Here is a 22,342-nt window from a genome sequence, read left to right as displayed (position 1 = left end):
AAACTGTTCATTGCTCAAGGAAACCCAAGTTAAGGACATACGACATATGAATGGCTTCTAGATATGAACAGGGCTTCCCTGTTCACTGTGTGCAGAAAGGAGGCTTGAAGGGGGGAGGGGGGTTTGCATGACTTGCAGAAGAAATCTTTTGCTAAACACGGCTGAGGTTGTGGGTGAGCTCTTCTGCAACCTCTTGTAGCTCTTAAATGACCAAGACAAACTCTGCAGTTGCTTCATTTTGCATATCAAAGCACAGCTTGCTCCAGAAATAATGAATGTCTAGGCTCCAGAAAGATTTTTTATTTTTTTGCTTTTGTTTGTGATTAACTCACAGTGAGGATTTTATGAATGGGGTCATCCTTGTTCTATATCCCTCTGCGTGCTTGTATAATATTAGACTCACAAGCATTGTAAAGTCATAAGGCCCTGAATTGTTCACAGGACTGTTCTTTCCTCGATGTTTGTAAGTTCTGGCATACAGGGAACTGTTGTATGCAGGTATACAGACATACATATATATACTAGCTTTAGGTAAAAATCCATTTTTTTTACCCATGATTTTATTAAAAATACCTGGCATAAATGGTGTTTGTTTGATTGAGATTGAGAGCTATCATCTCCCTGAAAATATCAGTGAAAATTAGGATATTTTAGCAAAATGTAGTAATTTTGATAAACTACATGGAAATCGGTGGGAAGACAGAGTTAAAGTGGTTTTAAGGACGTAATGGGCTTTAAATGGCTCCAAGAAATATAGGAGCTTCTTTAAATGATTTAGGAGTGGGCTAAAATCAATTTCTAGATACTCTCTCATTTTTGTTCTCAGAAAGGAAGACAGAAAAAACATTACAGTTACAACATTACACGAATATTGATTTAATTCCCCCAAAATATTGTTCACAAATAAAGGTAAGTGATTTTTTTTCAATGAAAGCGCCACTTTTAGGTGGAATAAAACCAGTCTATTCTACACCAATGTTGGTCTATATGAAGTGGTATTGGCTAGATCACATAATTAATAAAAGGTTTGAATTCTTTATTGAATTCTCCTTTTATTTTAAATGATTCACTCTTTTTCCAAAGTTTCTATTTTTTTTACAGAAACTTTAAAAATACAGAATCCATACAATAATAATTACAATACGTACATGTACAAATAAAATAAATCACAATTTAATTCATATTACACAATTAGATTTATTAATTTAACACAAAATTGAGTGGAGAGAAAACTGTACATATCTGATGATACATGTTTGTACAACAAAGCTGAAACTGGAAACTGAAAAAAGAATCCCTGCTTAATTGTGTAACCCCAAAATCAAAGCTCTTTTTAAATCCATACATCCATATTCTAGCAGCATTGTGTTTCCTGAATTTGAACAGTTTACTATTGATTTATTGTTAAATTATTTTCAACTAGTAAACGTTTTCAAAGAAATTGATCATAAAAATGATCTATTTAAAACTATACATAAAAATGTACAGTGTGCCAATATTTTATCTCATTTTGAAAGCTGTTCAGATACCAACTTATTGATGATTGTAGATATGGCTGCTAGTTGAAACATGTCAGTTTTGGAGGTTCAGCTCTTTTTAAATTACATCCTTCTGAAATTCTTGTCATCTGGCTATTTTGCAGACTTTAATGAAAGTATGCAGAATTAGAAAGTCAGAGTAAAAAAGAAGTCTTTATCTGCTTTCTCTTTTCTGGATTAGTAACCAAAAATATTAAAACCAGAGCATAAGGATGACAACCAGACAGCCGGCATTTTGAGAGCGAAAAGTCAGCAATGACAGCTTTCATTTAGGTTTTTATGGCTGTGCAGAAAATGAGATGAATAAATCTTGCCTAAGGAGCAGTGATCTCCATATAAGTAAGGAACTCCTGTCCCCAAAGCCACTGATTAAAACTTAACTCCACCCTTGTTAAGAAAACATTCATACATATTGCAAAGATTTTAGCAATCATTACAGTCTCTTCCTGTCTAGTAATAAGTCACATCTGCATTGTAGTCACTTCCTACATTATTTGTACTAGATGAGAAGTTCATCTTTCTATATTCATATGGTCAGTCCATACGTTGTAAGAAGTAGATCACTGCAATAAATGGTATTTCTATCGGTGTTGTTGCCGGTAATCATGGTAACAAAACAGTAACATTTTTGTCAGTTTTAGAAAAACATAGCTGTTGCAAATATAAAATGATATTTAATACAATACAAGATGGCTGATGTAGCAATTTTTAAAGCTTTTGGGGGGCTGATTACATAATGAGACTTACCTTACTATCTTTGTATCTTTGCACTTAAGAGGAAAGAATAATATGGAATAGATATGTAGCAAATACATTTTTGTGGGTTTTTATTGGCTTTATTTAAGCATGGTCAGTAGATTAGATATAAGTTAAATGTATTTAGATTCTTCATTCTTTTTTATTTTGCATATAGCTTAGAAGTTTGCAAATTTTTACAAACCAGGGGATTTTTCCTAGATATTGATGAAAGTGTGATAAAACCTCCCAAAACTGTTGTCATCTGTGTAAATGTATCCTCACTTTTAATCTTGGTGATATTGATTAAGATACATGTAAAATGTTTTGGTTTTACTACAAATGTTTATGTTACCCAATGAAGTCACTTCTTTATGAATCAGTCATAGAGATCCCTTTCATATAGTACAAATGATGGCCATCCAGGTATAGGAAGAGGTAAATATACCAAGTAGTTAACTGAAGTTTTAACGTTTCTACAATTGCACCATTATGGTTTCCAAATAATTTGAAACAAACCACCGGTAAATGCATATATTTCAGTATCCTTAAAAATGTTCAAAACAAATTAGGAAAGTACAATTTTGCAGTTTTGTTAGGAAACTTTTTTTTAATTAACAGACAAACTTTGTTTTCACATACAATTGATTTTTTGAAAAAATATTTTGTTATACAGTTTCATTTTGGGCTTTGGACTCATCACATAAAGCAAAATGATATGAATTGCTGTATACCATCTGCAGGGAAATGCTTTCTTCTAGGATTCACATTCCAATTGGCCTCCTTCATTCCTTTGTGCAATATATTGCCTAATGATGCCATTACAAATGGTGTAATGACCTGCATGTTCAACTTCAGTTGTCATTTTTCAAACTGAATGTGGGAATTCTTTATCTTTTGGCTGTGTTCAGTATCATAGAACAAGTAAAAAATAAAAGAGCAGGAAAACAAAAGAACCATTTTTTTCAGAGCAATGTGTTTGTATGCACACTTGTTTGTTATCAGCCAGTTTGAAGCTTGGCCAGTCCATGGACATTCAAGTATTTACATATTAAAATCTAATGCAAGACAACTTTTTGGGTTTCCTCTGTAAACTCTATTCTGCACCAAACCCTAAACACCTCATATAAGAAAAAACATACCTGGCATGGTGTCCTGGCATTTATTGTAAGAACAGTCCATTAATACTAATCAACACACATTTTTCAGTTGTCCTTCACTTTGTGTCCCATGCAACTAGAACCAGAAAGAATGGACAGACACTCTCAAAACCTTCTTTACCCTAGCCAAGACAAACTGGAATTGTCCAAAGACAAACACAAATCAATTTTAAAAACAAGCCCTCCTTGGCCCCTGTAGCTACAGGAACTTTGCAGCACTTCATCCTCAAAGTTCAAAGCAAAAGTACTACACTCAAGTTCTTCTCTTAGCAGCTCAGCTCAACCTTCACAGTACTTGCACACCTGGGGGTCAATGAAGGCTTGTTTCCAAGCTCATTTATTGGTTGTTATAGCAGACTTTACAGTAAAAGCAAGATATGTTTATTATTTCTGCACCCTCTTTCCCTTACAAAATGCAGAATAAAAGTAAAAAAAAAAAAGAAAACATTACTTAATAAACTTGCCTGTCACCTAGGTGAGGAGACATATTTATCTTACTGGCAAGATCCCAGAAATGTTGGGTATTCCATATCTCCCAAGAAGATGCTCTTATGAAAGTCATTTTACAAGATTTTGGGGACTTTGCATTCCCCATGATTAGGTCACTGCAGTATGAAAGATTGGGGTAAGTAGATCTGTGAACCTAATTTTTTTATTTCACTGTGCTATTCAGAATGAGGGATGGTGTCCAGATGTATTATATGGCCCATGATGTTTGCTGCCTCAGTAATATGTAAGTATTGAGTGCCCATAGCTCAGCAACATGTACAATTTAAAGACTTAGTCCACCTAAACAAAATATCCAAGCCCACCCCCCTGGATTCTGCCAAAAACCACAGTATCAAATTTAAATAAAATAATGCTGCAGGTTTGTGATGTGCAACGTGTAATTATACAATTCAGTACATTCAACTGACATAACATTTATACTTTTTTTATGGTAGATCTTATTTTACTTAGTCAAACATAGTCAGAATGTATTATAATCTGTTCCCAAGGATCCTAAAATGGGGTTGTTTTCTTTCTGGCAGGTGATAATTGAGAGATCAAATTAGGTGTGTATTGAGAGGTTCAGAACCTGGAGATATTTGGCATGGAGATAAAATACAGATACAATTTCATGAGAAGTAATAGCTGTCAATAATTAGATATCTGTTTTATGCTGAAAAAATACGAATTTTACTATGCAGTTTGCTTATGTGGTCTAAACTTTGTTGGGAAACGTATTCCGTGGTAAATAACTTTGAACTGGTAATGTTCCAATTTTCCAATTGTCCCTGTTTTGCTGGAACAGGTTTGACTTTGGCATAAGAAGTGGCGGTCTTAGAGACAAATATGTTAAGAAGTGGAACAGGGGTATTTGGAGCAGGGAGTAATCATGTCTGTGTAAATATAAGCTGTTGGTAGGTATAGATAGTGAATGAGTCCTGTTGAGTATGAAAATGGCAAACAGTAAATGAAAAAAAATGATCTTGACACTTGACATCCATGCGTTTGGTCTTAACAAATTTACCTACAGTAACAAAAGAAATATATATCTACATATTTATAACTAACACTTTGTTAAGGCACTGCACAACAGTTTGTACACACACCGCCCTGCATACCTGATCTAACAAGGCATTGCTACCTCAATAATATTACCTAAACAATATGTAAAAGAAACCATTATTACAAATTTACACAAAAATCTTTCTGTACATGATTGTCTCAGTGATGTACATTATTTTGTTTTAAATTACAGTATACATACTTTAGACATTTCAGAGTCTCCGGCCTTGTATTCATATCTGTATGTCAAGAAGCAATGTCCGTTTATAAATTAGTTGTAATCAGTAAACTTTGATTTAGGGCACTATACTAAGTGATTTAGCATAGCTGTTTGATTTGCAGTAAAACCTGCCATTCGACCGACCAACTCCCTAGAATGGAAATTGTGGAGCCTACAAAGTCTCAAGTTTTCTTTGTCTTCCCTTCACAGGTATGAACCACTTATTCCATGAAACATTGTTTTGTGTCTCTAGAACTCTAGGAAAGGCAAACGTTCTGATATTGATTAGGCTCATTTTATGTCTTCCAAGTCCTGTTGCTTCATTTTTCAGCAGTATAGCAGACAGAAGAAAATCACTTCTGATAGGACCATATCTGAATATTGCATAGGGAAGCCAACACATCTGTTCTATGTAACCCATTACAAAGATGGATTTCCTTTTTGGATTGAAAGTGCTGTTTTCTTGCTACAAGTATTCAAGTTCCAGGGCATGGTGCAGTGCCATTAAATCCGAGTGGCTAGTTATTCTCCAAAATGGCATTGAATGCTGCAAAGCAAAACAAAGAAACAAATAAGTACAGGCTATCTCAGGAGCACAATATATTTTTTAACTTTAACCAGTTTAGGGTCATACAAAAAATATTCATCATTTTATCGGTGTTGCTAGAATTGTTTCTAAAACTCTCAATAGAAAGTATTACAATAATTGAGTGTCTGCACAAAAGTTTGTAGAAGTTTTATCAATATTCTGAATAGTTGGCCAAACCTGAGAAAATAACCAATACGACTCAATTTCAGGAAGTAGGATTTTTAATAGATAATTTTCCTATCAATAATCCCCTTCCCTGCTTTGTAGTATATTAATCTATACTATGTGCATAGACATTGTTACCTTTTTGGCTCCTTGCTCTTCTTCTACTCCATCTCCCACTACTACATAGACAACTTTCCTGCCGAACCTCTGGACTATCCTCTCAAAGCAGCTTTCTTTACCTGTGAACATAAAAATTTACATTTTTTTTTACATCATATTTCTCGATAATTAATCCAGGTCCTAAAGTACACATGTTCCAGTTACAAATGTGCCATTAAAAAGGTATCATCTCATTAGTAGCTGTTTTAACCCCCTACTCCCGCATCCCTTATTTTATCAACAATGAAAAAAGAAAATTAGATTTAGATACACTTTCATATAAAGTACTCTGGGAGTACTGTGCAAACATTGTCCCCTAGGTTGATAAACACTATCTCAGTTAGCAAAATAATATTCAAATGTGAGAAATTTAATTTATCTGATTTCTTTTACTTACCTATTTTTGTTGCACTATAAATGTTTTCAATAGGAAACACAACTCCTAATCCATACAACAGGACCTTTGCCAACGCTGGTATAAGTTGAGTAGTTGTGACAAGGATATTTACACAGTTTGTCCTGTTGCAAGAAAAAATAACTGGAATTATTCTATGTGGAAAGTAGCAGGCAATTATATAGAAATATATATTAATAGATAAAGTTGCATCCTTCAAGCCAACACTGTAAACGAATAGGAAAATTACCTAGAATGAATTAACGTGAGGGCTTTCAGTGCAAGTGTTAACCAAGAATCTGTCAAGGCCTCAATCTCGGCCCTCAACTGTAGCCAAGCTTCCCTCTTTGCTGGGCCAAGCAGACCTGTAATAGACAAAAAATATTGGAAATGAAAATATGCTCATTCTTCAGTTCTTTCTAGGAATGCAAAGAACAAGATCTAAAGGAAAATAAAATCCACTTCCTTAGGTTGTTATAGTTTGCTTTCCCAACTCAAAAGTGGAGTTCAGGAATAAAATGAAACATAGTTACATTTAATTTAAGGAGATGTGCTTTTACGTTTGAAATTAAATGTTCATGTTACCCCACAGCAATCCATTAGATTTAAAAAAAATGGGTTGGAGAAAAGAAATGGCAAAGAAAAGGATTAAATATTTAGTCTTTATTGGACATCACAGACAGGTTCATTCTTCAGAAACGGAAGGATGCAGACAATTTAGCTACAAATTACTACTGAAAAATAATAGAAACCACTATAAAGCTTGAACAAGGCAAACTTTTACAAACCCCTCAACACACTTCTACAATTCAGTTTCCTCATGCCAGTTGAGGTAGAGTCTGAAAAGAAAATTAACACAACTGGCTTTGATATGACCTTTATTATATTATTTGCCACTTATATGATCAGATCTATTCTCTACAAAAAAATCCATATTTTGATTGTCCTTGTCAAAACTATTCACTAACCCATGAGAAATCACTCTTCACCTCATACCTGGTCAAGATGAATTTTGATTGGTTGCTATGTACCTGATAGGCAGGCCTTCTTTTACTGGCAGAAAGGGTTATTAAAGTAGAACTAAACTAACCCCCCCTCCCCCCAATTCCGTCGCCAGCTGCCCACCTGTAGTTTTGGTGATGCAGCAAATTATTTTAGGACAATTTCTGACATTGTTCAAATACCATACTTTATAGTTGCTTACCTCCAACATTATTTTTATAGGTGTTGTAGATTTCTTTCACTCTTCTATAACGAAAAGCTAGTTTTCTCATCCAGTCTACACCTCCACGAACTCCAGTTGCTAGACACAGGTTTGCACTGGTTGCAGCTGCTGGAAAGCCATCTGTCCCAAAGTTATACGTGCTAAATAAATAAATAGATTTAAAAAAATAAATTCCCTTTGTAATAGGAAGCTGTGACATTATTGATTTATTTCATTGTTTGAATTTTAGAACAGCAGCCAAACCGAATACTACAATGTCACAAAATCAGTAAATATACGAGAACAAAATGTATGGCAATCAGTAAAGTTTTGGTGAACACCTGATGACCCTTTGTCAGGTATACAGGGATTCAAATCTGCAATACTGGGGGTGGAAAGTGTATCTAGTATAAACTGAAATGACTTCTCTAACTCATACAAATATGCTGCAATAGGACATTGTTGGGTTTAATGCACCTCTGTTGCTCCCAAGAATCAGATGTGTGTACTGCCATGTACTGCAAATGTGAAACTCTACAAAGGCATTTGTTATTATATTAGGATAGAAATGGAAGGCCCAGGATATAATTTTTATAGGTGCATATTTGCAATCTGTTTTGATCAATTTAAAAGCTTTAAAGGACACTTGAAATACAAAGACTGCCAATGCTGATCTCCTTCTGAAAATGCCAGTGGCTTGGCTGTGCCTTGCTACAATAGTTCAAGTCATAATCCAGAAATCCAGCTTGTATATCAGGAGAGAGAGTGATGTTAGAAGTTTCAGTTCAGTTTCATGTTAGATGTTAGAAAGTGCAGAAGCAATTGGATCCACATGACAGCCAGGAAAACAGCACTTGCAAGTACAAGCTTGTGACACCAGTCTGTCATACCCACATTTGTCCCTTTTTACACCATTCAGTGGTTCTATTCTAGCTTAAGATTTTAAATCAAACTACATAACATACTGTTCTACACCTTGTTAACGTAAGTAAAGTTGACATTAAACAAATGTGACCAGGCAGGTCCTTTTTTTGCAGGCAATGAACATTCTTCAATAAAATACCCTTTCCCTGCCTGGCCAGAATTAATAAACAGGATTTATATAGCGCCAACATATTACGCAGCGCTGTACATGTAATAGGGGTTACAAATGACAGACTAATACAGACAGTGATACAGGAGGTCAGGGCCCTGCCCCGAAGAGCTTACAATCTAGTAGGTGGGGGAATTTAAACACAATGGGATTTTATTCCTGCAGCACAGCTTAGTGTACTTTGCAAAGAAGATTGTCATTAGGCAGGTAATGATATTTTATTGCAGGGACATTACCTGTCTCTTCTGTGATAAAGAACCTGTCTGCTAACCTTTTTTTCCCTTTAAGGCTATATTTTTATGGAGAAGAAAAATTACTGCACTTGGACTAGTTCAGGCCTATGCAAACCATCTCAGCACCTTATGAGTTTCATGCTTTGCTCTCCACACAGTTTTGCTTGAGTATGACATGTCCATGTTTAAAGGTTGAACTTGAACTTCCCCATAGAACTCTGCATACTCAAGCTTGGTAGGCATAATTACAAAATCTGAAGTTTCCAAAATGCATTGTGACAGGCATTATGCAGATACAAAATACAAGGAATATTTCTAAGTATTGCATCACTTGTTTTTTTTTGGCTTAGTGTCCATGTAAGAACTAGAATTACTTTTAATACATGCGCAAACCTCAAATCTTGTCCATTATCATCCGAAGATACATCATCAATATGAACCTGGTCACATTCCTAGAAGAAAAGAAAGGATGAAAAATAACTCACTTTTACCACAGAGTGCAAATGAGCAGGCAATTAAAATCTCCATCTTGAAATGTTATTACATGGCTTTTAAAGCAGTAGGTGGCAGCCTTGTAAAATATCCACTTTACGTTTTAAGTGCCTTAAAAAAATCCAGCTGTCATTACATTTTACTGACCTACGCATTCTTATTTAGAGCCCATTCCCAGTATTTACCAAGCTGCTACAAGCAATTAGCCTATGTGCTTTATAAGGGCCTTTTTACTCTTTTAGGTACTTTAAAATATCTTACTGTTTAAAGCCGGCACAGTCAGTACTTAGTTTTTCAGTAATGTAACATGCTACAAAAATTAAACCCGATGCAAACCGCCAATGAAATTATGACCTCTGATTGCTGTTGAGCCACACACTAACACAGCCTCAGGCCAAAGTTTCTGAAGAGAGTACACCAAAAAATCTGTTACTCGTTTTCCATTTATTTGAGACATGTGAGTTTTATTTATTTTGCCTTGACTGGATAGAAAAAAATGCTCTGATTCTGAAAATACGAAAAGCTCAGACCAGATCAGACACACTTTCATTTTTTTTCTTATCCTTTTTTGTAAAATAAGTGGGTTTAAAGTTATTTGGTGCTCACACTCCCTACACAAAAGAAGTCTTGTTACTAATATTTTTCTGTTAAGTATACTGCAGAATGGGTGAATAAAATTAGTGCAATTTACTGTAAGGAATTCTCATTAATTAGTACTTGTTGATTACAAAGGTACACATGATTCGGTAGAAGCACACTGGGCAAGGTCATTAGAAAGTTTATTTACAGTGCTAAAGGAAACACTAGAGGTACTGTGCGCTTTGACAGCCACATTGGCTATGCCATCAAGTGCTATTGTGGAAAGATGGACAAAAAACACCTTATGCCAAGATTTAACATTCAGGAAATCATGGAATGTTCAGAATTGAAGCTAAGAAGAGAGTCAAGAGGGCAACTGAGACACATAAATGTATGACTTCTCATGTATCAGAGTAAACATAAAATCAATAATACATTCTAAAGCTATTTCCTCAAAGGCTCAGGGTTCTGGGAAGAAAACTTCTAAGACGGCAGCACCAGGAACACCAATCACCAAAAGCTGTACGTTTTACACCAGTCTTTCCAACTATGACTGTGAGTCTTAGGCTACATACACGTTGGATGATTCTTGTCTGATAATCGCCTCGGGGCTGATAGAGGAGACTGGACAACCATCCTAGCGGATCCAGGGATCCAACGATTGTAATAAATATAAAGGGGGGGGGGGGAGCGCAGCAGGGTGCTGCTCTGTCATTCTCCGCCCTTCCCTCCCTATAGAGCAGAATGGCGTTGTATGTACAGCACTCGATCATGCATCGTGCAGTCTTTTGTCATTGGAAAAGATTGTGAAAGATCCTTTCCAACAACAAACATTGCACATGTGTATGCAGCCTTAGAAGGCAGTTGACTGGCCATGCACAACTCCAACAGACAATGCAGAAAGGCAGAGAGCTAACTGCGCTGAGTTTACAGAAATATTAAATCAAGAATGACTTGCAATGGGTGCAGGATTATGACTGTAAGGAACAATACCAGATTTTCAACCTTGCCTGATTAAATGTATTTTAGTCACACCGGGGTTTCATAAACATGAGACTGGTTCAGACCTGGCCTTAAAAAGCCCCATTTTGGGCCTATGGGTAGGTTTAGCTTCTGAGAGTCCAATAAGGCCAGGAGTAATTTTTTTATTTAACTTCCTAGATAAAACTTTTCAAAGTATCCTGATTATTAATAAACAGGATTTATTTAGCGCCAACATATTACACAGCACTGTAAATTAAATAGGGGTTGCAAATGACAGACGAATATAGACAGTGACACTGGAGGAGAGGACCCTGTCCTGAAGAGCTTACAATCTAGGAGGCGGGGGTAGTAACACACAATAGGGGAGGAGATATTTTTTCACTCTCAAATTTGTGGCATAAATTTAAGTTGGGTAAGTTAGTTATATTAATAATAATTATTTGGAATAGTTTAATCTGCCAGATAAAGCAAACAATATTATCAGTAGGCACCAATCAATCAAAAAATCCTACTATCCTATAGTTGTTTGCTTTAATAATATTTGAGATATGGCAGGCTGCAACGTGGCATACAGATTTTTTGTCCAGTTTAATGTAACGATTATTATCAATTTGCTTAAAATGTAAACCAAAAAAAATTTTTTTAGATTGTATTTGGCTGCCGATTTTATTTAGTGTCTTGCAAATGTGTTATAGTCCATTGTAGTAAATATTGGATATAAAAACCTGCTTGCACAGATTATTAAAATGATGCCCTAGAAAGCAAATATATTTAGAAGTCCCATGCAGTGCCAGCATATTTCATGATGTCAGATACCTGTACTCCATAAAAAAGCCTATACTAAATACTGGGCACATGATAAATCTCAAATGTTTTATTTCATCCTGAACATGTATCTGCATTAACAACCCTCCAGTAGTTTCCAAAACGTTTTGGAAGTGTTCACCTATCAATGCAAAATAAATATTTAACATGTAGTTGATTTGCCTTCTGTGTACAATAACCATTACTCCATAACCTGGAGTTTGAATTCTTTCCAGAGAAACAGTATGAGTTCACAATTTAGAGTTTCCGAAAAGTAGCATAAAATGTGTACAAGTACTGGATCACAGCGTACATGCAAAACAGACCATTTAAATGTGGCTTAATAGATGTTACAAGCAGATATTTTGCATTACTGACGCCTTCTGAATATTTTGATTTTTTTTTTTTTTCCTTCAGAAGATTTCAGATAGGGGGGAGGAAACCTGGAGTCAAAGAAAACTCAAACCATCTGTTCTGTAACAGAATTAAACAGTGACCCTCAGCCATCCATTTTCCAGCCACCCTTCTCTCAGCAAGCAGCAAGACCCACTGAGGAAAAGACTTTGACCCTCTAACCTTTTACTCCTCTCTTGAGGTCAATGGCACAAGATAAGCCACAGAAAGGAATATGGGGCCTCAAAGGATTATTTTAAAATGTAATGTAAATACAACTCAGATTTGACAACAATATAATGTGTTTCAAACCAAAGCCATAGGTTATAAAAGTTTTACAGTTTTTACTAAAGTAAAATACCACCCATTGCACATGCCTATTTAATACATATTCAGAAACCAAGCCATGCCTCCTCAGCAACAAAATCCTTAAAGTCCATGCAAAGGTAAGAAACATTTGGGTGTAATAACATAGTTAGGTACAATGTGAGATACATCTGTTATTTAAACTAACAAAAAACATTTTCAGGACAAATTTTCATGGGTCTAAAAGGTTTACCTAAAAAGTTACCTACATATAAAAAAGTATCAGTACTCAGCCATGTTGTTGCAAATAAATACAGCTTTAGAATGTAGAGGTAAAAATCATATCATCTGTTTAGAGTTAATGTACGCAAAGAAGTACAATGAGCAGTGGAAAGTTCAAGTCATAGAAAACTGCTACTGGAAAACTGCAGATTTGGTCTCCTAATTAATGCGCTGCAGGTCCAAATTTGGTTTCCTGCCACAGTCTAAATGCTCAGGGATTCTGTTTTTCATTCAGGCATTGTTGCTGCCTCACCCAAACCATTTTTTCAGTAATCTGATGAACTGTGTGCCTAATAAATTCAGGACATATATTGCCAAACATGCCCACTGTAGGATTCTTTCTGCAATTGTCATATAGAGAACGTAACAGAACTATGGCTGCAGTACTCACCTCCACCCTGGTGCTCCCTCAAAAGCACACTGCTCCTCAATTTAGCATTGATAATGTTCTGGATTCAATGGCACCCAGTATCACTCATTCCACTGTCTGTGAGCCCATAAGATACCCTCGGGGGCCATATCATCACACCAGCCTTGGCTCAAAGTATTCTAGGACAGAACTAATGACAGTGCTAATAATTTGGACACTAAACTGTTCAAGAAAAAGAACCTCCCATTGGTTTCATAAAGCTATAATGGTAAAACATTTATAAAATATTTTGGTTTTACCAGCAAAGATTTATTGCTTTCTAAATTAGCACCCACCCACGTTTTGCAATTTCAGGCTATATATATTTATACGGTATATATTCATATAGACACAACCCTTTTAATAACATCATAGTGGCCTTGACTAATACTACTCCTGGGCAGAGGGGTGCTCACACTTCATTTCATGGGATATGTAAGCCTTAACACCCTGGCCTAAGTGTAACATGGGTTCAAGTAAAACAACACATTACTCAGATATAGAGATATTTGCCCATGAGTACCTGGATCAGCCTAATATTTAATGAAAGGAAGTTTAAGACTCTATTTTAAATATTTTGTTCCCAGGAGGTACAAAAAGTCAGAACGGTACATAGACAGCCATAGCCCTTCCCTTTTTAAAATATCCCTCGGTCGTTGGAAAGGATCGTGAAACTACTGCACGATGCATAAACAAGTGCTGTACATACAGCACCATTCTGCTCTATGGAGGGGGGAGGGGGAGAACGACGGAGCGGCACCGCTGTGCTCTCTCCCCCTTCACTTCCATTAGCATCGTTTGTCACTCATCCTGCGTGGATCCGCCACGATGATCGATCATACGATGGACGACAAGCACTGTACACACACAAGATTCTTGTCAGCTATCAGCCGATCATCAGACGAGAACCATTGTACCCGTACCTAGCCTAAGCTTACTAAATAAGGCTATGTCTGTTGACTTCAGCTATACAATCATGATTAAAAAAATAAAATAAAAAAATAACTTGATTGAGTATTCTGGTGTAGGTAAATTTTCACAATTTTCTTGCAAGGTGATTTTAAGCCAAAATTGATTAGCCCATATTCATTTAGTAACTCAACCCAATAGCATATACACAGCTGTCATGTGATGGTAGCAGATCAATTAAATCCAGAACATACATCATTTACTTAAACTCATTAACTCAATAAAGAAAATCAAAAACGTTGATTATTTTCCCCATCATATAACCATCCTTACAAGATAGCCCTGGCTCTTTGTGTCAGGATTTGTAGGTCCATTTATGGGACATTAAATGCTAATAAAATAAGGAAACAGAAAAACAGGAAACACAAGATTGGTTAAAAGTTGATTTGGGTAAAGATATAAGAGCTATTACAATAATGTGCTGCCATTTGTTTCCAGTGTCATTGTCTGAAAATCATTAACCATGTGGCTGCTGCTAAGATGAGCTAAGAACAGTTAAGTCTTCTCTGGCAGACAAGGTGTGACATGGCATCACTCAGCCAGTTAACATACCTGCATTGTAATTGTAGATAATGTGTTGAATATTTGCTTTTAACCACCACAACCTACTTATCTTTCAGCTGATAATGAGCCTATCATGCAAATTTCCTTATTAGTTTCCTATTGTGAAGGGGCTGCCCTTTGTTTATTCACAGCAAGATAGAGAGATATCCTTAAATGCTGCTGATTGTCTGCTGTGTGCAGTCTTCAATTAAAGGTCACAGCTCACTGGTTTGAATAAATGTTTGGGGAAGTCAGAGCAGAAGTTTAATCTTCACAGGATGATAAGGTCTGTCATTCTAAACCAATGTTAATGACAATGATGTGGCAAAAGCAATACCAGATTATTTGACTGCTTGGGGGTCTCCATAAACAGAGTAAGAACTAATGCAAAGGCAAGGGATTCAAAACATACAGTCAGCTTCTGCTCTACTGTGTTTGGAATGAACTACCAATGATAGATAATTTTAGAATTATAGATCAATTTATATATAGATGGAATTATATTAGAAGCTCACCAAACATGGAGACGGAAAATAAAAGGGGCAGCACATACTTAAAAAAAGCCAGTGGTTGGGGCTACTTATCAGTAAATAGAAATCCATTTCTTTAAACATTCACTTTTAATGATGTTAGATGACCATGGGTGCATCATTCTAAATCATTGATTAGCGAATGCCTATATATTATATAATATTTGCATACACTTATATCTAGGGAGAAATAAACTACAACAAATTTTCCATTCACTTGCTTCTGTTCCTGAAATAAAACTAATTATTAGTTAGGATGAATGCCAATTATAGATTTTTGTCCATACTACAATCATATACATGTTCCTGAATGAATGTTATTTTAGTTTACCGTTACAATTATTCTGTCACCAAAGGAGCTTACAATGACATGTATCCAGCAATGACATAAATACTAAACAAATATAAAAATTTTTTGGATTGTAAGAAGAAACCTAAGCACGTGGAAAAAGTCTATGCAAACTCAGGGGGAACCTACAATGTCCATAAAGGTAGCTTTCCCAGTGGAAATCAAACCTAGGATCATATTACTGCAAATAAGTACATGGGATAAGTGCTTATCCATCATTATCATAAATATAACTTAATGTTAATATTATAGACATGCATGCAGCTACAAAATTACTGAGAAGAGACTTTTGATACTTGGTAATTCAGAATGAATTATCCCTGGGCAAATGTTTTGGACCCAGGATATTTTCAGAACCCATTGATTCCTTTTCCCATTCTAATATTCTAGCATTATTTACTCTTGTCAATGTTTAAATTGATTTTAGTCAATTTTTAAAAATGCCACATTAGCAAACAACATCTCTACAAACTTAGAAACTACAGTTGGGTTGTGTCTATTTTTTTTAAGTACGGTTTTCTCATAGCACAATTGGTATTTAAATTGGAATTCATTTTATTTCTTAGATGGGTTGAGGTTGTATTTGTGAAAGCTGAACCAAGGAAGCACAAATTCCAAGCTTCATTGTGTGCTAAGGTGAAAATATAACACCATTCAGCATGTAAAAACAACTGCTATGAAAAGAGCTTAACAGCGTTACAATCCTTTAAGTATGATTATTATGGCAAAAATAACACACTTCCACATTTACTCAAAATTCCCAGTTTATCGTGAGAAAACTAACACCGTCCTCTGGCTTAATTGTTTCAATGCCTTATTCTGAAGAGTATAGCAGAATGAAAATTCCCTCTAGAAGCTGCAATTTGTGTTTTCTTTTTACATCAGCGAGCCCATTGAGACTGGCTGGAATCAGGCCAACATACAGGAAATGATCAGTGCATTCTCTGTTCTCTTCATATCTGTCATTAGGCAATTACTTCAACTCCTTCCTTGTCCGTGTTGAATAATAAAGAGTCCTGGCTATGTTTGTGAGAACCTGCATCACATTAAAATGTTCAGACTTCTGTTCTGCGAACTCTGGTTCACCGCAGAAAGCCAAAAGTAAACTGCACACAAGGTTCTTTTTTTTCATACTTTATCGGTTTGGCTAGTTTTTGTTTTTTTCTCACCTGGAAACTTTGCAAAAAAAATATTTGTATAAAAGCACATCTGCTAAAAATGTTAAGGGTGCTCTGCAATTGTTTTTTTTAAAACAAATTAACGTTGTATATAATACTAGAAAAGTATAAAAAGAATATAAACAATATTTTTCAAACAAAATAAAAATGCTTGAAATAATTTGTAAAATGTATTATTGTGTGCTGGGTTATAACTTTCTGTCAATTAAACCCAATATTTACACTTTCTATGTAGTGCTCTACTTTAGGAATGATTCCCTGTGAATGAGAGGTGTCCTGAGTTCACAGGATTTCAATGCTAGTAGTTGGCAGAGCCTGTCACACCTTGCCCAGAGTGCACTTTGTGACCCCTTATTTTCTCTACTTTCCCACCACAATTACTGGGAGCAGACAGCAAAAAAGGTGCAGATTACCTGTGGGTTCAACACAGGATGTGGAGAACAAAGAGGTTTTCAAATAGCCAACATTTTGTTTGACAATCTGAGGAAGAACAGACAGAGAACAAACATAGCTTGCTTGTGGAGAGCCTGAGTTGTATGAGCATAAAATTACAAGAATGTGGCTACAGATGAAAGGAATCTAAATAATTTGTTTATTGATGGCCACTGTCCGTGTTACAATTTTATAGTTTTTAGTATGCTAACAATGTTCTCTCTTAATGATTATTATTATAAATTCACATGTTTTACATGTTCACACTGTTGCAACTAACAATATATAACATCCAATTCAGATACAATACTTGAAAATAATTATTAATAAATAATTGGAATTTGGATATATGTTAAAGAATTTTGCATCACTTTAAATGTAAATTTTAGAAGCCACATTTGTAAAAATATATATAGAAATATACACACACACATGAGCTCAACAACCAACATCTAATACAAAACAGATATTTGATATATAAAGTGTGGCCTTTAACAAATGTGCGCTATTTGTTAAAGGTCACACTTTATTTATTAAATAAATGTCTTAATTACGAATGAGTGGTAACATCTACCAAAACAAATAAAACAAAAATAATGTAAATTATATTATTGGAGTGACCAAAAAAAAAAACTGTACATGATAATACCCACACTAATTAATTTAACTTTAATTTTTAAACAAAATAACTGAACACTGATCTAACCAAATTGGTTAAAGCTTCTTGGCTCACCTCAAAAATATACATTAATACAGAAACCACATTTTTTTTAGAGGATTTCAGATCTGCCATCTAAACAAACAATCAACAAAGCATTCTTCAGGATAAATTAAACCTTAATTTCAACAAGTTTAGTGAGAGGGCGTGGTGGCTAATTGTTATGTCAGCACCTCATCCATGCTAAGCTCTCCTTATCTTATCTCATCACTTAAACCTCTGTCATTGGGCCATTTGTTACAATATTTGGCTACTCCACAGAAAAATTCCAATTCTAGATTCCATACTTGTGATGTGTTTGTTTCACAGTGTTGTATAATACTCTAAAAGCACAAAGACTGGGAAACATACAAAACACATAAAGCCAGAGAAGATACAATCATTGTATTAATCACACTTAAAAACAAATGCATGAGATAAAAGAAGCCATAAACTAGTAGAAACAATTTAGTTCTCGACTTCAAGTGAGTTTTATTCACCTGTAAGTTTTAGTCGATTATCAACAAGGGTTTAAGTATATCTAAAGCCAAAACTTTTTTTTTTCATTTTAGATAGAGTAAGGGTAGGGAAGGCTTTAAACTGCGGTCAGTTTTTTTGCTCCATTTGTGATTCATTAGGAAGAGTTTTCTTTACTTTCTGTCCTGTAGACTTAACCAGAACTGAAAAGATATCTTTCCAATGGAAGGGTTAGCCTCTTATGCTCCTAATGGAAGATATCTCCTCTATTGCTGCTCTGGCTGCAACACAAAATTTGGATTTACCCCCATAATTTTCCATAGTGGAAAAAAATCCAGAAATATGTCATTAATGAGCATTGCTACAAACTTTACTCTTCTAGGTTTCTTCCTATACTTTAAATCTTTTACTAACTGATTAATATCTCACATATAGCTGCCTCCTTATTCTCACTGGATTTATTCCCTTGCATTTGCAATGAAATCAAGCTGTGCTTTCCCAGACAGCTCATTATATGTAGTTTCTCCTTGTTTTGTTTTGTGCTCAGTAATCAGTTGAAAGCAATTATTTCAAACTACAAGCTACTTAACTAATACACAGCCAACTACACCGAGTAAAATTGAATAAAAATATATATTGTGCTTTAAACTTTTAATTAGGTTTTTCTAGGCAATAGAAAGCCTGAATACAAGTATATCATAGCAAGCAAGGCTTCTAATTTTGCCTAAATCATGTTATAAATTTTTTATACCCATTTGTCCTATGCCAAGGTTTCCTAGTTTGAGGTGAGGTCTGCTGGACTGCATCAGGTCAGCATAGAAATGATTGAGGATCACTCTCATCTGTCACAAACACATGGGAAAGTGTTATCCACTTCTAAAAGTTCTTTAGGTCTGTGTATGGGGAGGCTTATCAATGCTAATTCGTTAACTGGATGGTTGTAGTTTATTGGGCATACACAGTATTCCGAAAAAATAAATGTCTATGTGAAATTATCCTAATGCGTATATTAGGATTCCAGCATTTGCATCTGAGCAAAGAAAAGTGACAAGACTTGTATATACAATATGTGTGACATTTCGCAGAATTTTTCCATGAAGCCTAGGACAGTGAAATGCTGATTGCATTACCAAGCATTCATAATCAATCACTCATACCAATATATAATTGACTGCTTTCTTAAATGGTTAAAATATTCCTGTATTGAGACTTCAGATTAAAAAAGTTTAGGAAACCTTGCTTTAGATAGCATATTGGAACTGATTTTCTGCAAGTGCTTTTTAATGTCACAATCACTTTATAAACATCTGCCCTAGTCCCAGTCCCAGTGCAGCTTATCTGTTTGGTAAAAGAAGCAGCACAAATTGTCCTATTACAACACAGCAATAATACAATCACAGGTTAGCCTAAGCCGGAATGTGTATGAAAGGCCAGCTAAATGTGTGAAATGTGGCCTTTTCTACATGTGTTGCCGTGAGAAGAATGATTTTGGCTAAAGTTATTGGGTTGCTGGTCTAAGTTTATGAGGGAATAAAAGGAACTCAGCTTTAAATCAGCTTTATGAACATCTGTATTACTGTACTTTGATGTGGCATGGCAGCAAGTTAGAAAAAAAATCCAAGGGCTATGTTTACGTCAGTTCTTGTTTGCCAAAGCAGTAGGTAAGTCCAACAGTTGGCCAGTTGTTATACATCAGCCTACTGAAGAAAGTTGAAAACACTAATACGCTGGATGTAATTATAGAATTGCTTTGTCAGGGGTTGTGTTTTTATATTTTATTGAAGTTTTCTAACCACCGGCAATGAGAATGATGTCCAGTCCGACATTCATGGAGAAATGGCATCAACTGTATCCAACCGTAATTTTCTAAAAAGTGACAGTTATTTTTAACTGATATTAGTGATCTGAAAATGACATGCACATAGTAGAATTATAATCATTATGTATTAAGCTTTGTGATTATATACTAGGGTCAGGGCTGCTTCCATGTTTCATTAATAAAAATACCTTTATAAAATGACAATCACTTAGAAGCACTCATTGGAACTTTTTTTTTTTTGTAACCTGTCACATACAATGCTGAAAAGAGGTTAAAGCTTCGGTTTTGTTAGGTGATCGATGGCCATTTACGTAAATGCCAGTTTGGTGGCCCAGGTATTTTTAACTGTCTTTAAACTGTCTTTAGCTTTATTTTTTTATTTTATAAAACGTAATACTAAGGAAATATGTTTAGGCTCTCATAAAACATTCTCTTACTGCAATAAACAACTAGAGGTCTAATTATTAAAGTTTTAACCCAAGATTCATCTATTTGTCCAAGATCCTTTGGTCTTTGATCTGCAATTGCTTGTCTTTTCCCCACAGCACTTGATCTGCACATACTTTACCCGTCAGTATTTCCTACAACTACATAAAGCAAGCTTAAAACTGATATAATTATATAATGAAGACCAATAAAAACAATGTTCAAGTATGTCAGACAAAGACAAAGGATAGTAGGTACAGAATAGAGAACAAGAAGTTATAAATGTCATTGCAAGCATTGGACATTGGGAATAAATTCACTTTTTTCAGTAATCAACTTGTAATTGGTGGAAATGTATAAAAAAGTTTGTTCAACTATACACTAACTGTTAATCTGACAGCAATATCTTAAAATCAGTCATGTGAACAGTGAGATCATGGTACAAGATAATTTGTTATTACATTAAATAGCTTGTTTATTTGAAGAAAATGTGTGTTTCAGGTTTATAAGCCTCTTTCTCATTTAGAACCATTTACGATAATCATGTATAAATACATAAAAGAAGAGCTCACCAGCTGGTCAAAGTCAGCTGTAAAATGTATTATCTCAACTTTGTAAAGTTTGCCATATGGTTATATGGTTTTCATCACTATGTGTTTTATTTTCCTTTACCTGTTTATCTTTGTTGAATGTTAGAAAATTCCATTAGCTGCTGAAACGGGCATGCAAATCATTAGCAAGATGTTCCACTGATGCATTTATGATGTTGGTGGTGATGGAAGAAAGCTTGTGTTTCAGGACACTTGGTTGGCTTATGGGAGAAAAGAACTATAGGAGATCAACACTGAAAAAAGTGCCACTTGCTCCTATCACTCAAAAAAAAAATGTATAGTGTCACTTTTTAATTCTTGTATTTCTATTGATGGAGGTGAAAGTAATCCATAAGTAGCTCATCTCAAATCCCCATCCAAATGTTAAGGGCCCATACTGGGGACAAGAGATGCACATGTATAATAGGCGTGCATATAATCATTATTTAATTTTATTTTCCTTCCTGTTCATTCTACATACCAGATACTATTTGGCTGGAGAAGTTGTTTTCACCATATACAAGGGTCAGCTGTTTGCACATAAAACCTAATGTAGCCGCTGCTAATCAGAAGATTCCATGGACCCTACAGGTTATGTGGCTTTCAGTGAACGCAAGCATTGAAGTCAGCTTTGAATGTCAGCCAAGAAGGTATGGCTGGCTGTCTCCTACAATAAATGGATCGACTTCTGAATTTCACATTTTATGGCACACATTGGCTCTTGCTGTTCTTTTCTTTTTTATTAGGATAGTTTAATTCTAGTCTAAGATAAAATTATTCAAATAAATATATAATAAAAATGGAATTTAGAAAATCATCAATGCAAAGTCAGATGTAAGGCTTCCTGATACATTCTGAAATGAATTGTAAATAGTGTATCATCAGCTGTGAAGATGGGGGGGGGGGGGGGGGGGGGGTGTATCAAAGAAATAATGCTTGTGTTCTGTGTATAGTCATCTGAATTAGATGACGATTATTATATGTCAATGGGGGCTATAAGAGTTAGCAGTCATAGAGAATATATTTTTACTGGACAATATTA

The 22,342-nt window shown here is 35.1% G+C and overlaps 1 protein-coding gene across 4 annotated transcripts in view; it reads right to left on the bottom strand.

The window, feature by feature from the left end:
- Positions 1-1,183: 1,183 nt before the first annotated feature.
- Positions 1,184-22,342, bottom strand: part of EYA1 (EYA transcriptional coactivator and phosphatase 1) — a 74,048-nt gene continuing 52,889 nt past the window's right edge. For all 4 annotated transcript variants that reach the window (XM_072411063.1, XM_072411065.1, XM_072411062.1 and 1 more), the window contains 6 exons: positions 9,435-9,493; positions 7,716-7,876; positions 6,762-6,876; positions 6,515-6,636; positions 6,097-6,197; positions 1,184-5,751 (listed from right to left, as the gene is read on the bottom strand). In XM_072411063.1, coding sequence (XP_072267164.1) covers positions 5,671-5,751; positions 6,097-6,197; positions 6,515-6,636; positions 6,762-6,876; positions 7,716-7,876; positions 9,435-9,493 — 639 coding nt within the window. In that variant the 3' untranslated portion in view covers positions 1,184-5,670. The remainder of the gene's footprint in view (positions 5,752-6,096; positions 6,198-6,514; positions 6,637-6,761; positions 6,877-7,715; positions 7,877-9,434; positions 9,494-22,342) is intronic.

Source organism: Pyxicephalus adspersus, chromosome 5 (genome assembly GCF_032062135.1).
Source record: "Pyxicephalus adspersus chromosome 5, UCB_Pads_2.0, whole genome shotgun sequence".
In the NCBI taxonomy this organism is placed as follows: Eukaryota; Metazoa; Chordata; class Amphibia; order Anura; family Pyxicephalidae; genus Pyxicephalus; species Pyxicephalus adspersus.
The sequence above is the reverse complement of the archived record's forward strand: the minus strand, read 5'-3'. Positions and strand labels throughout refer to the sequence as shown.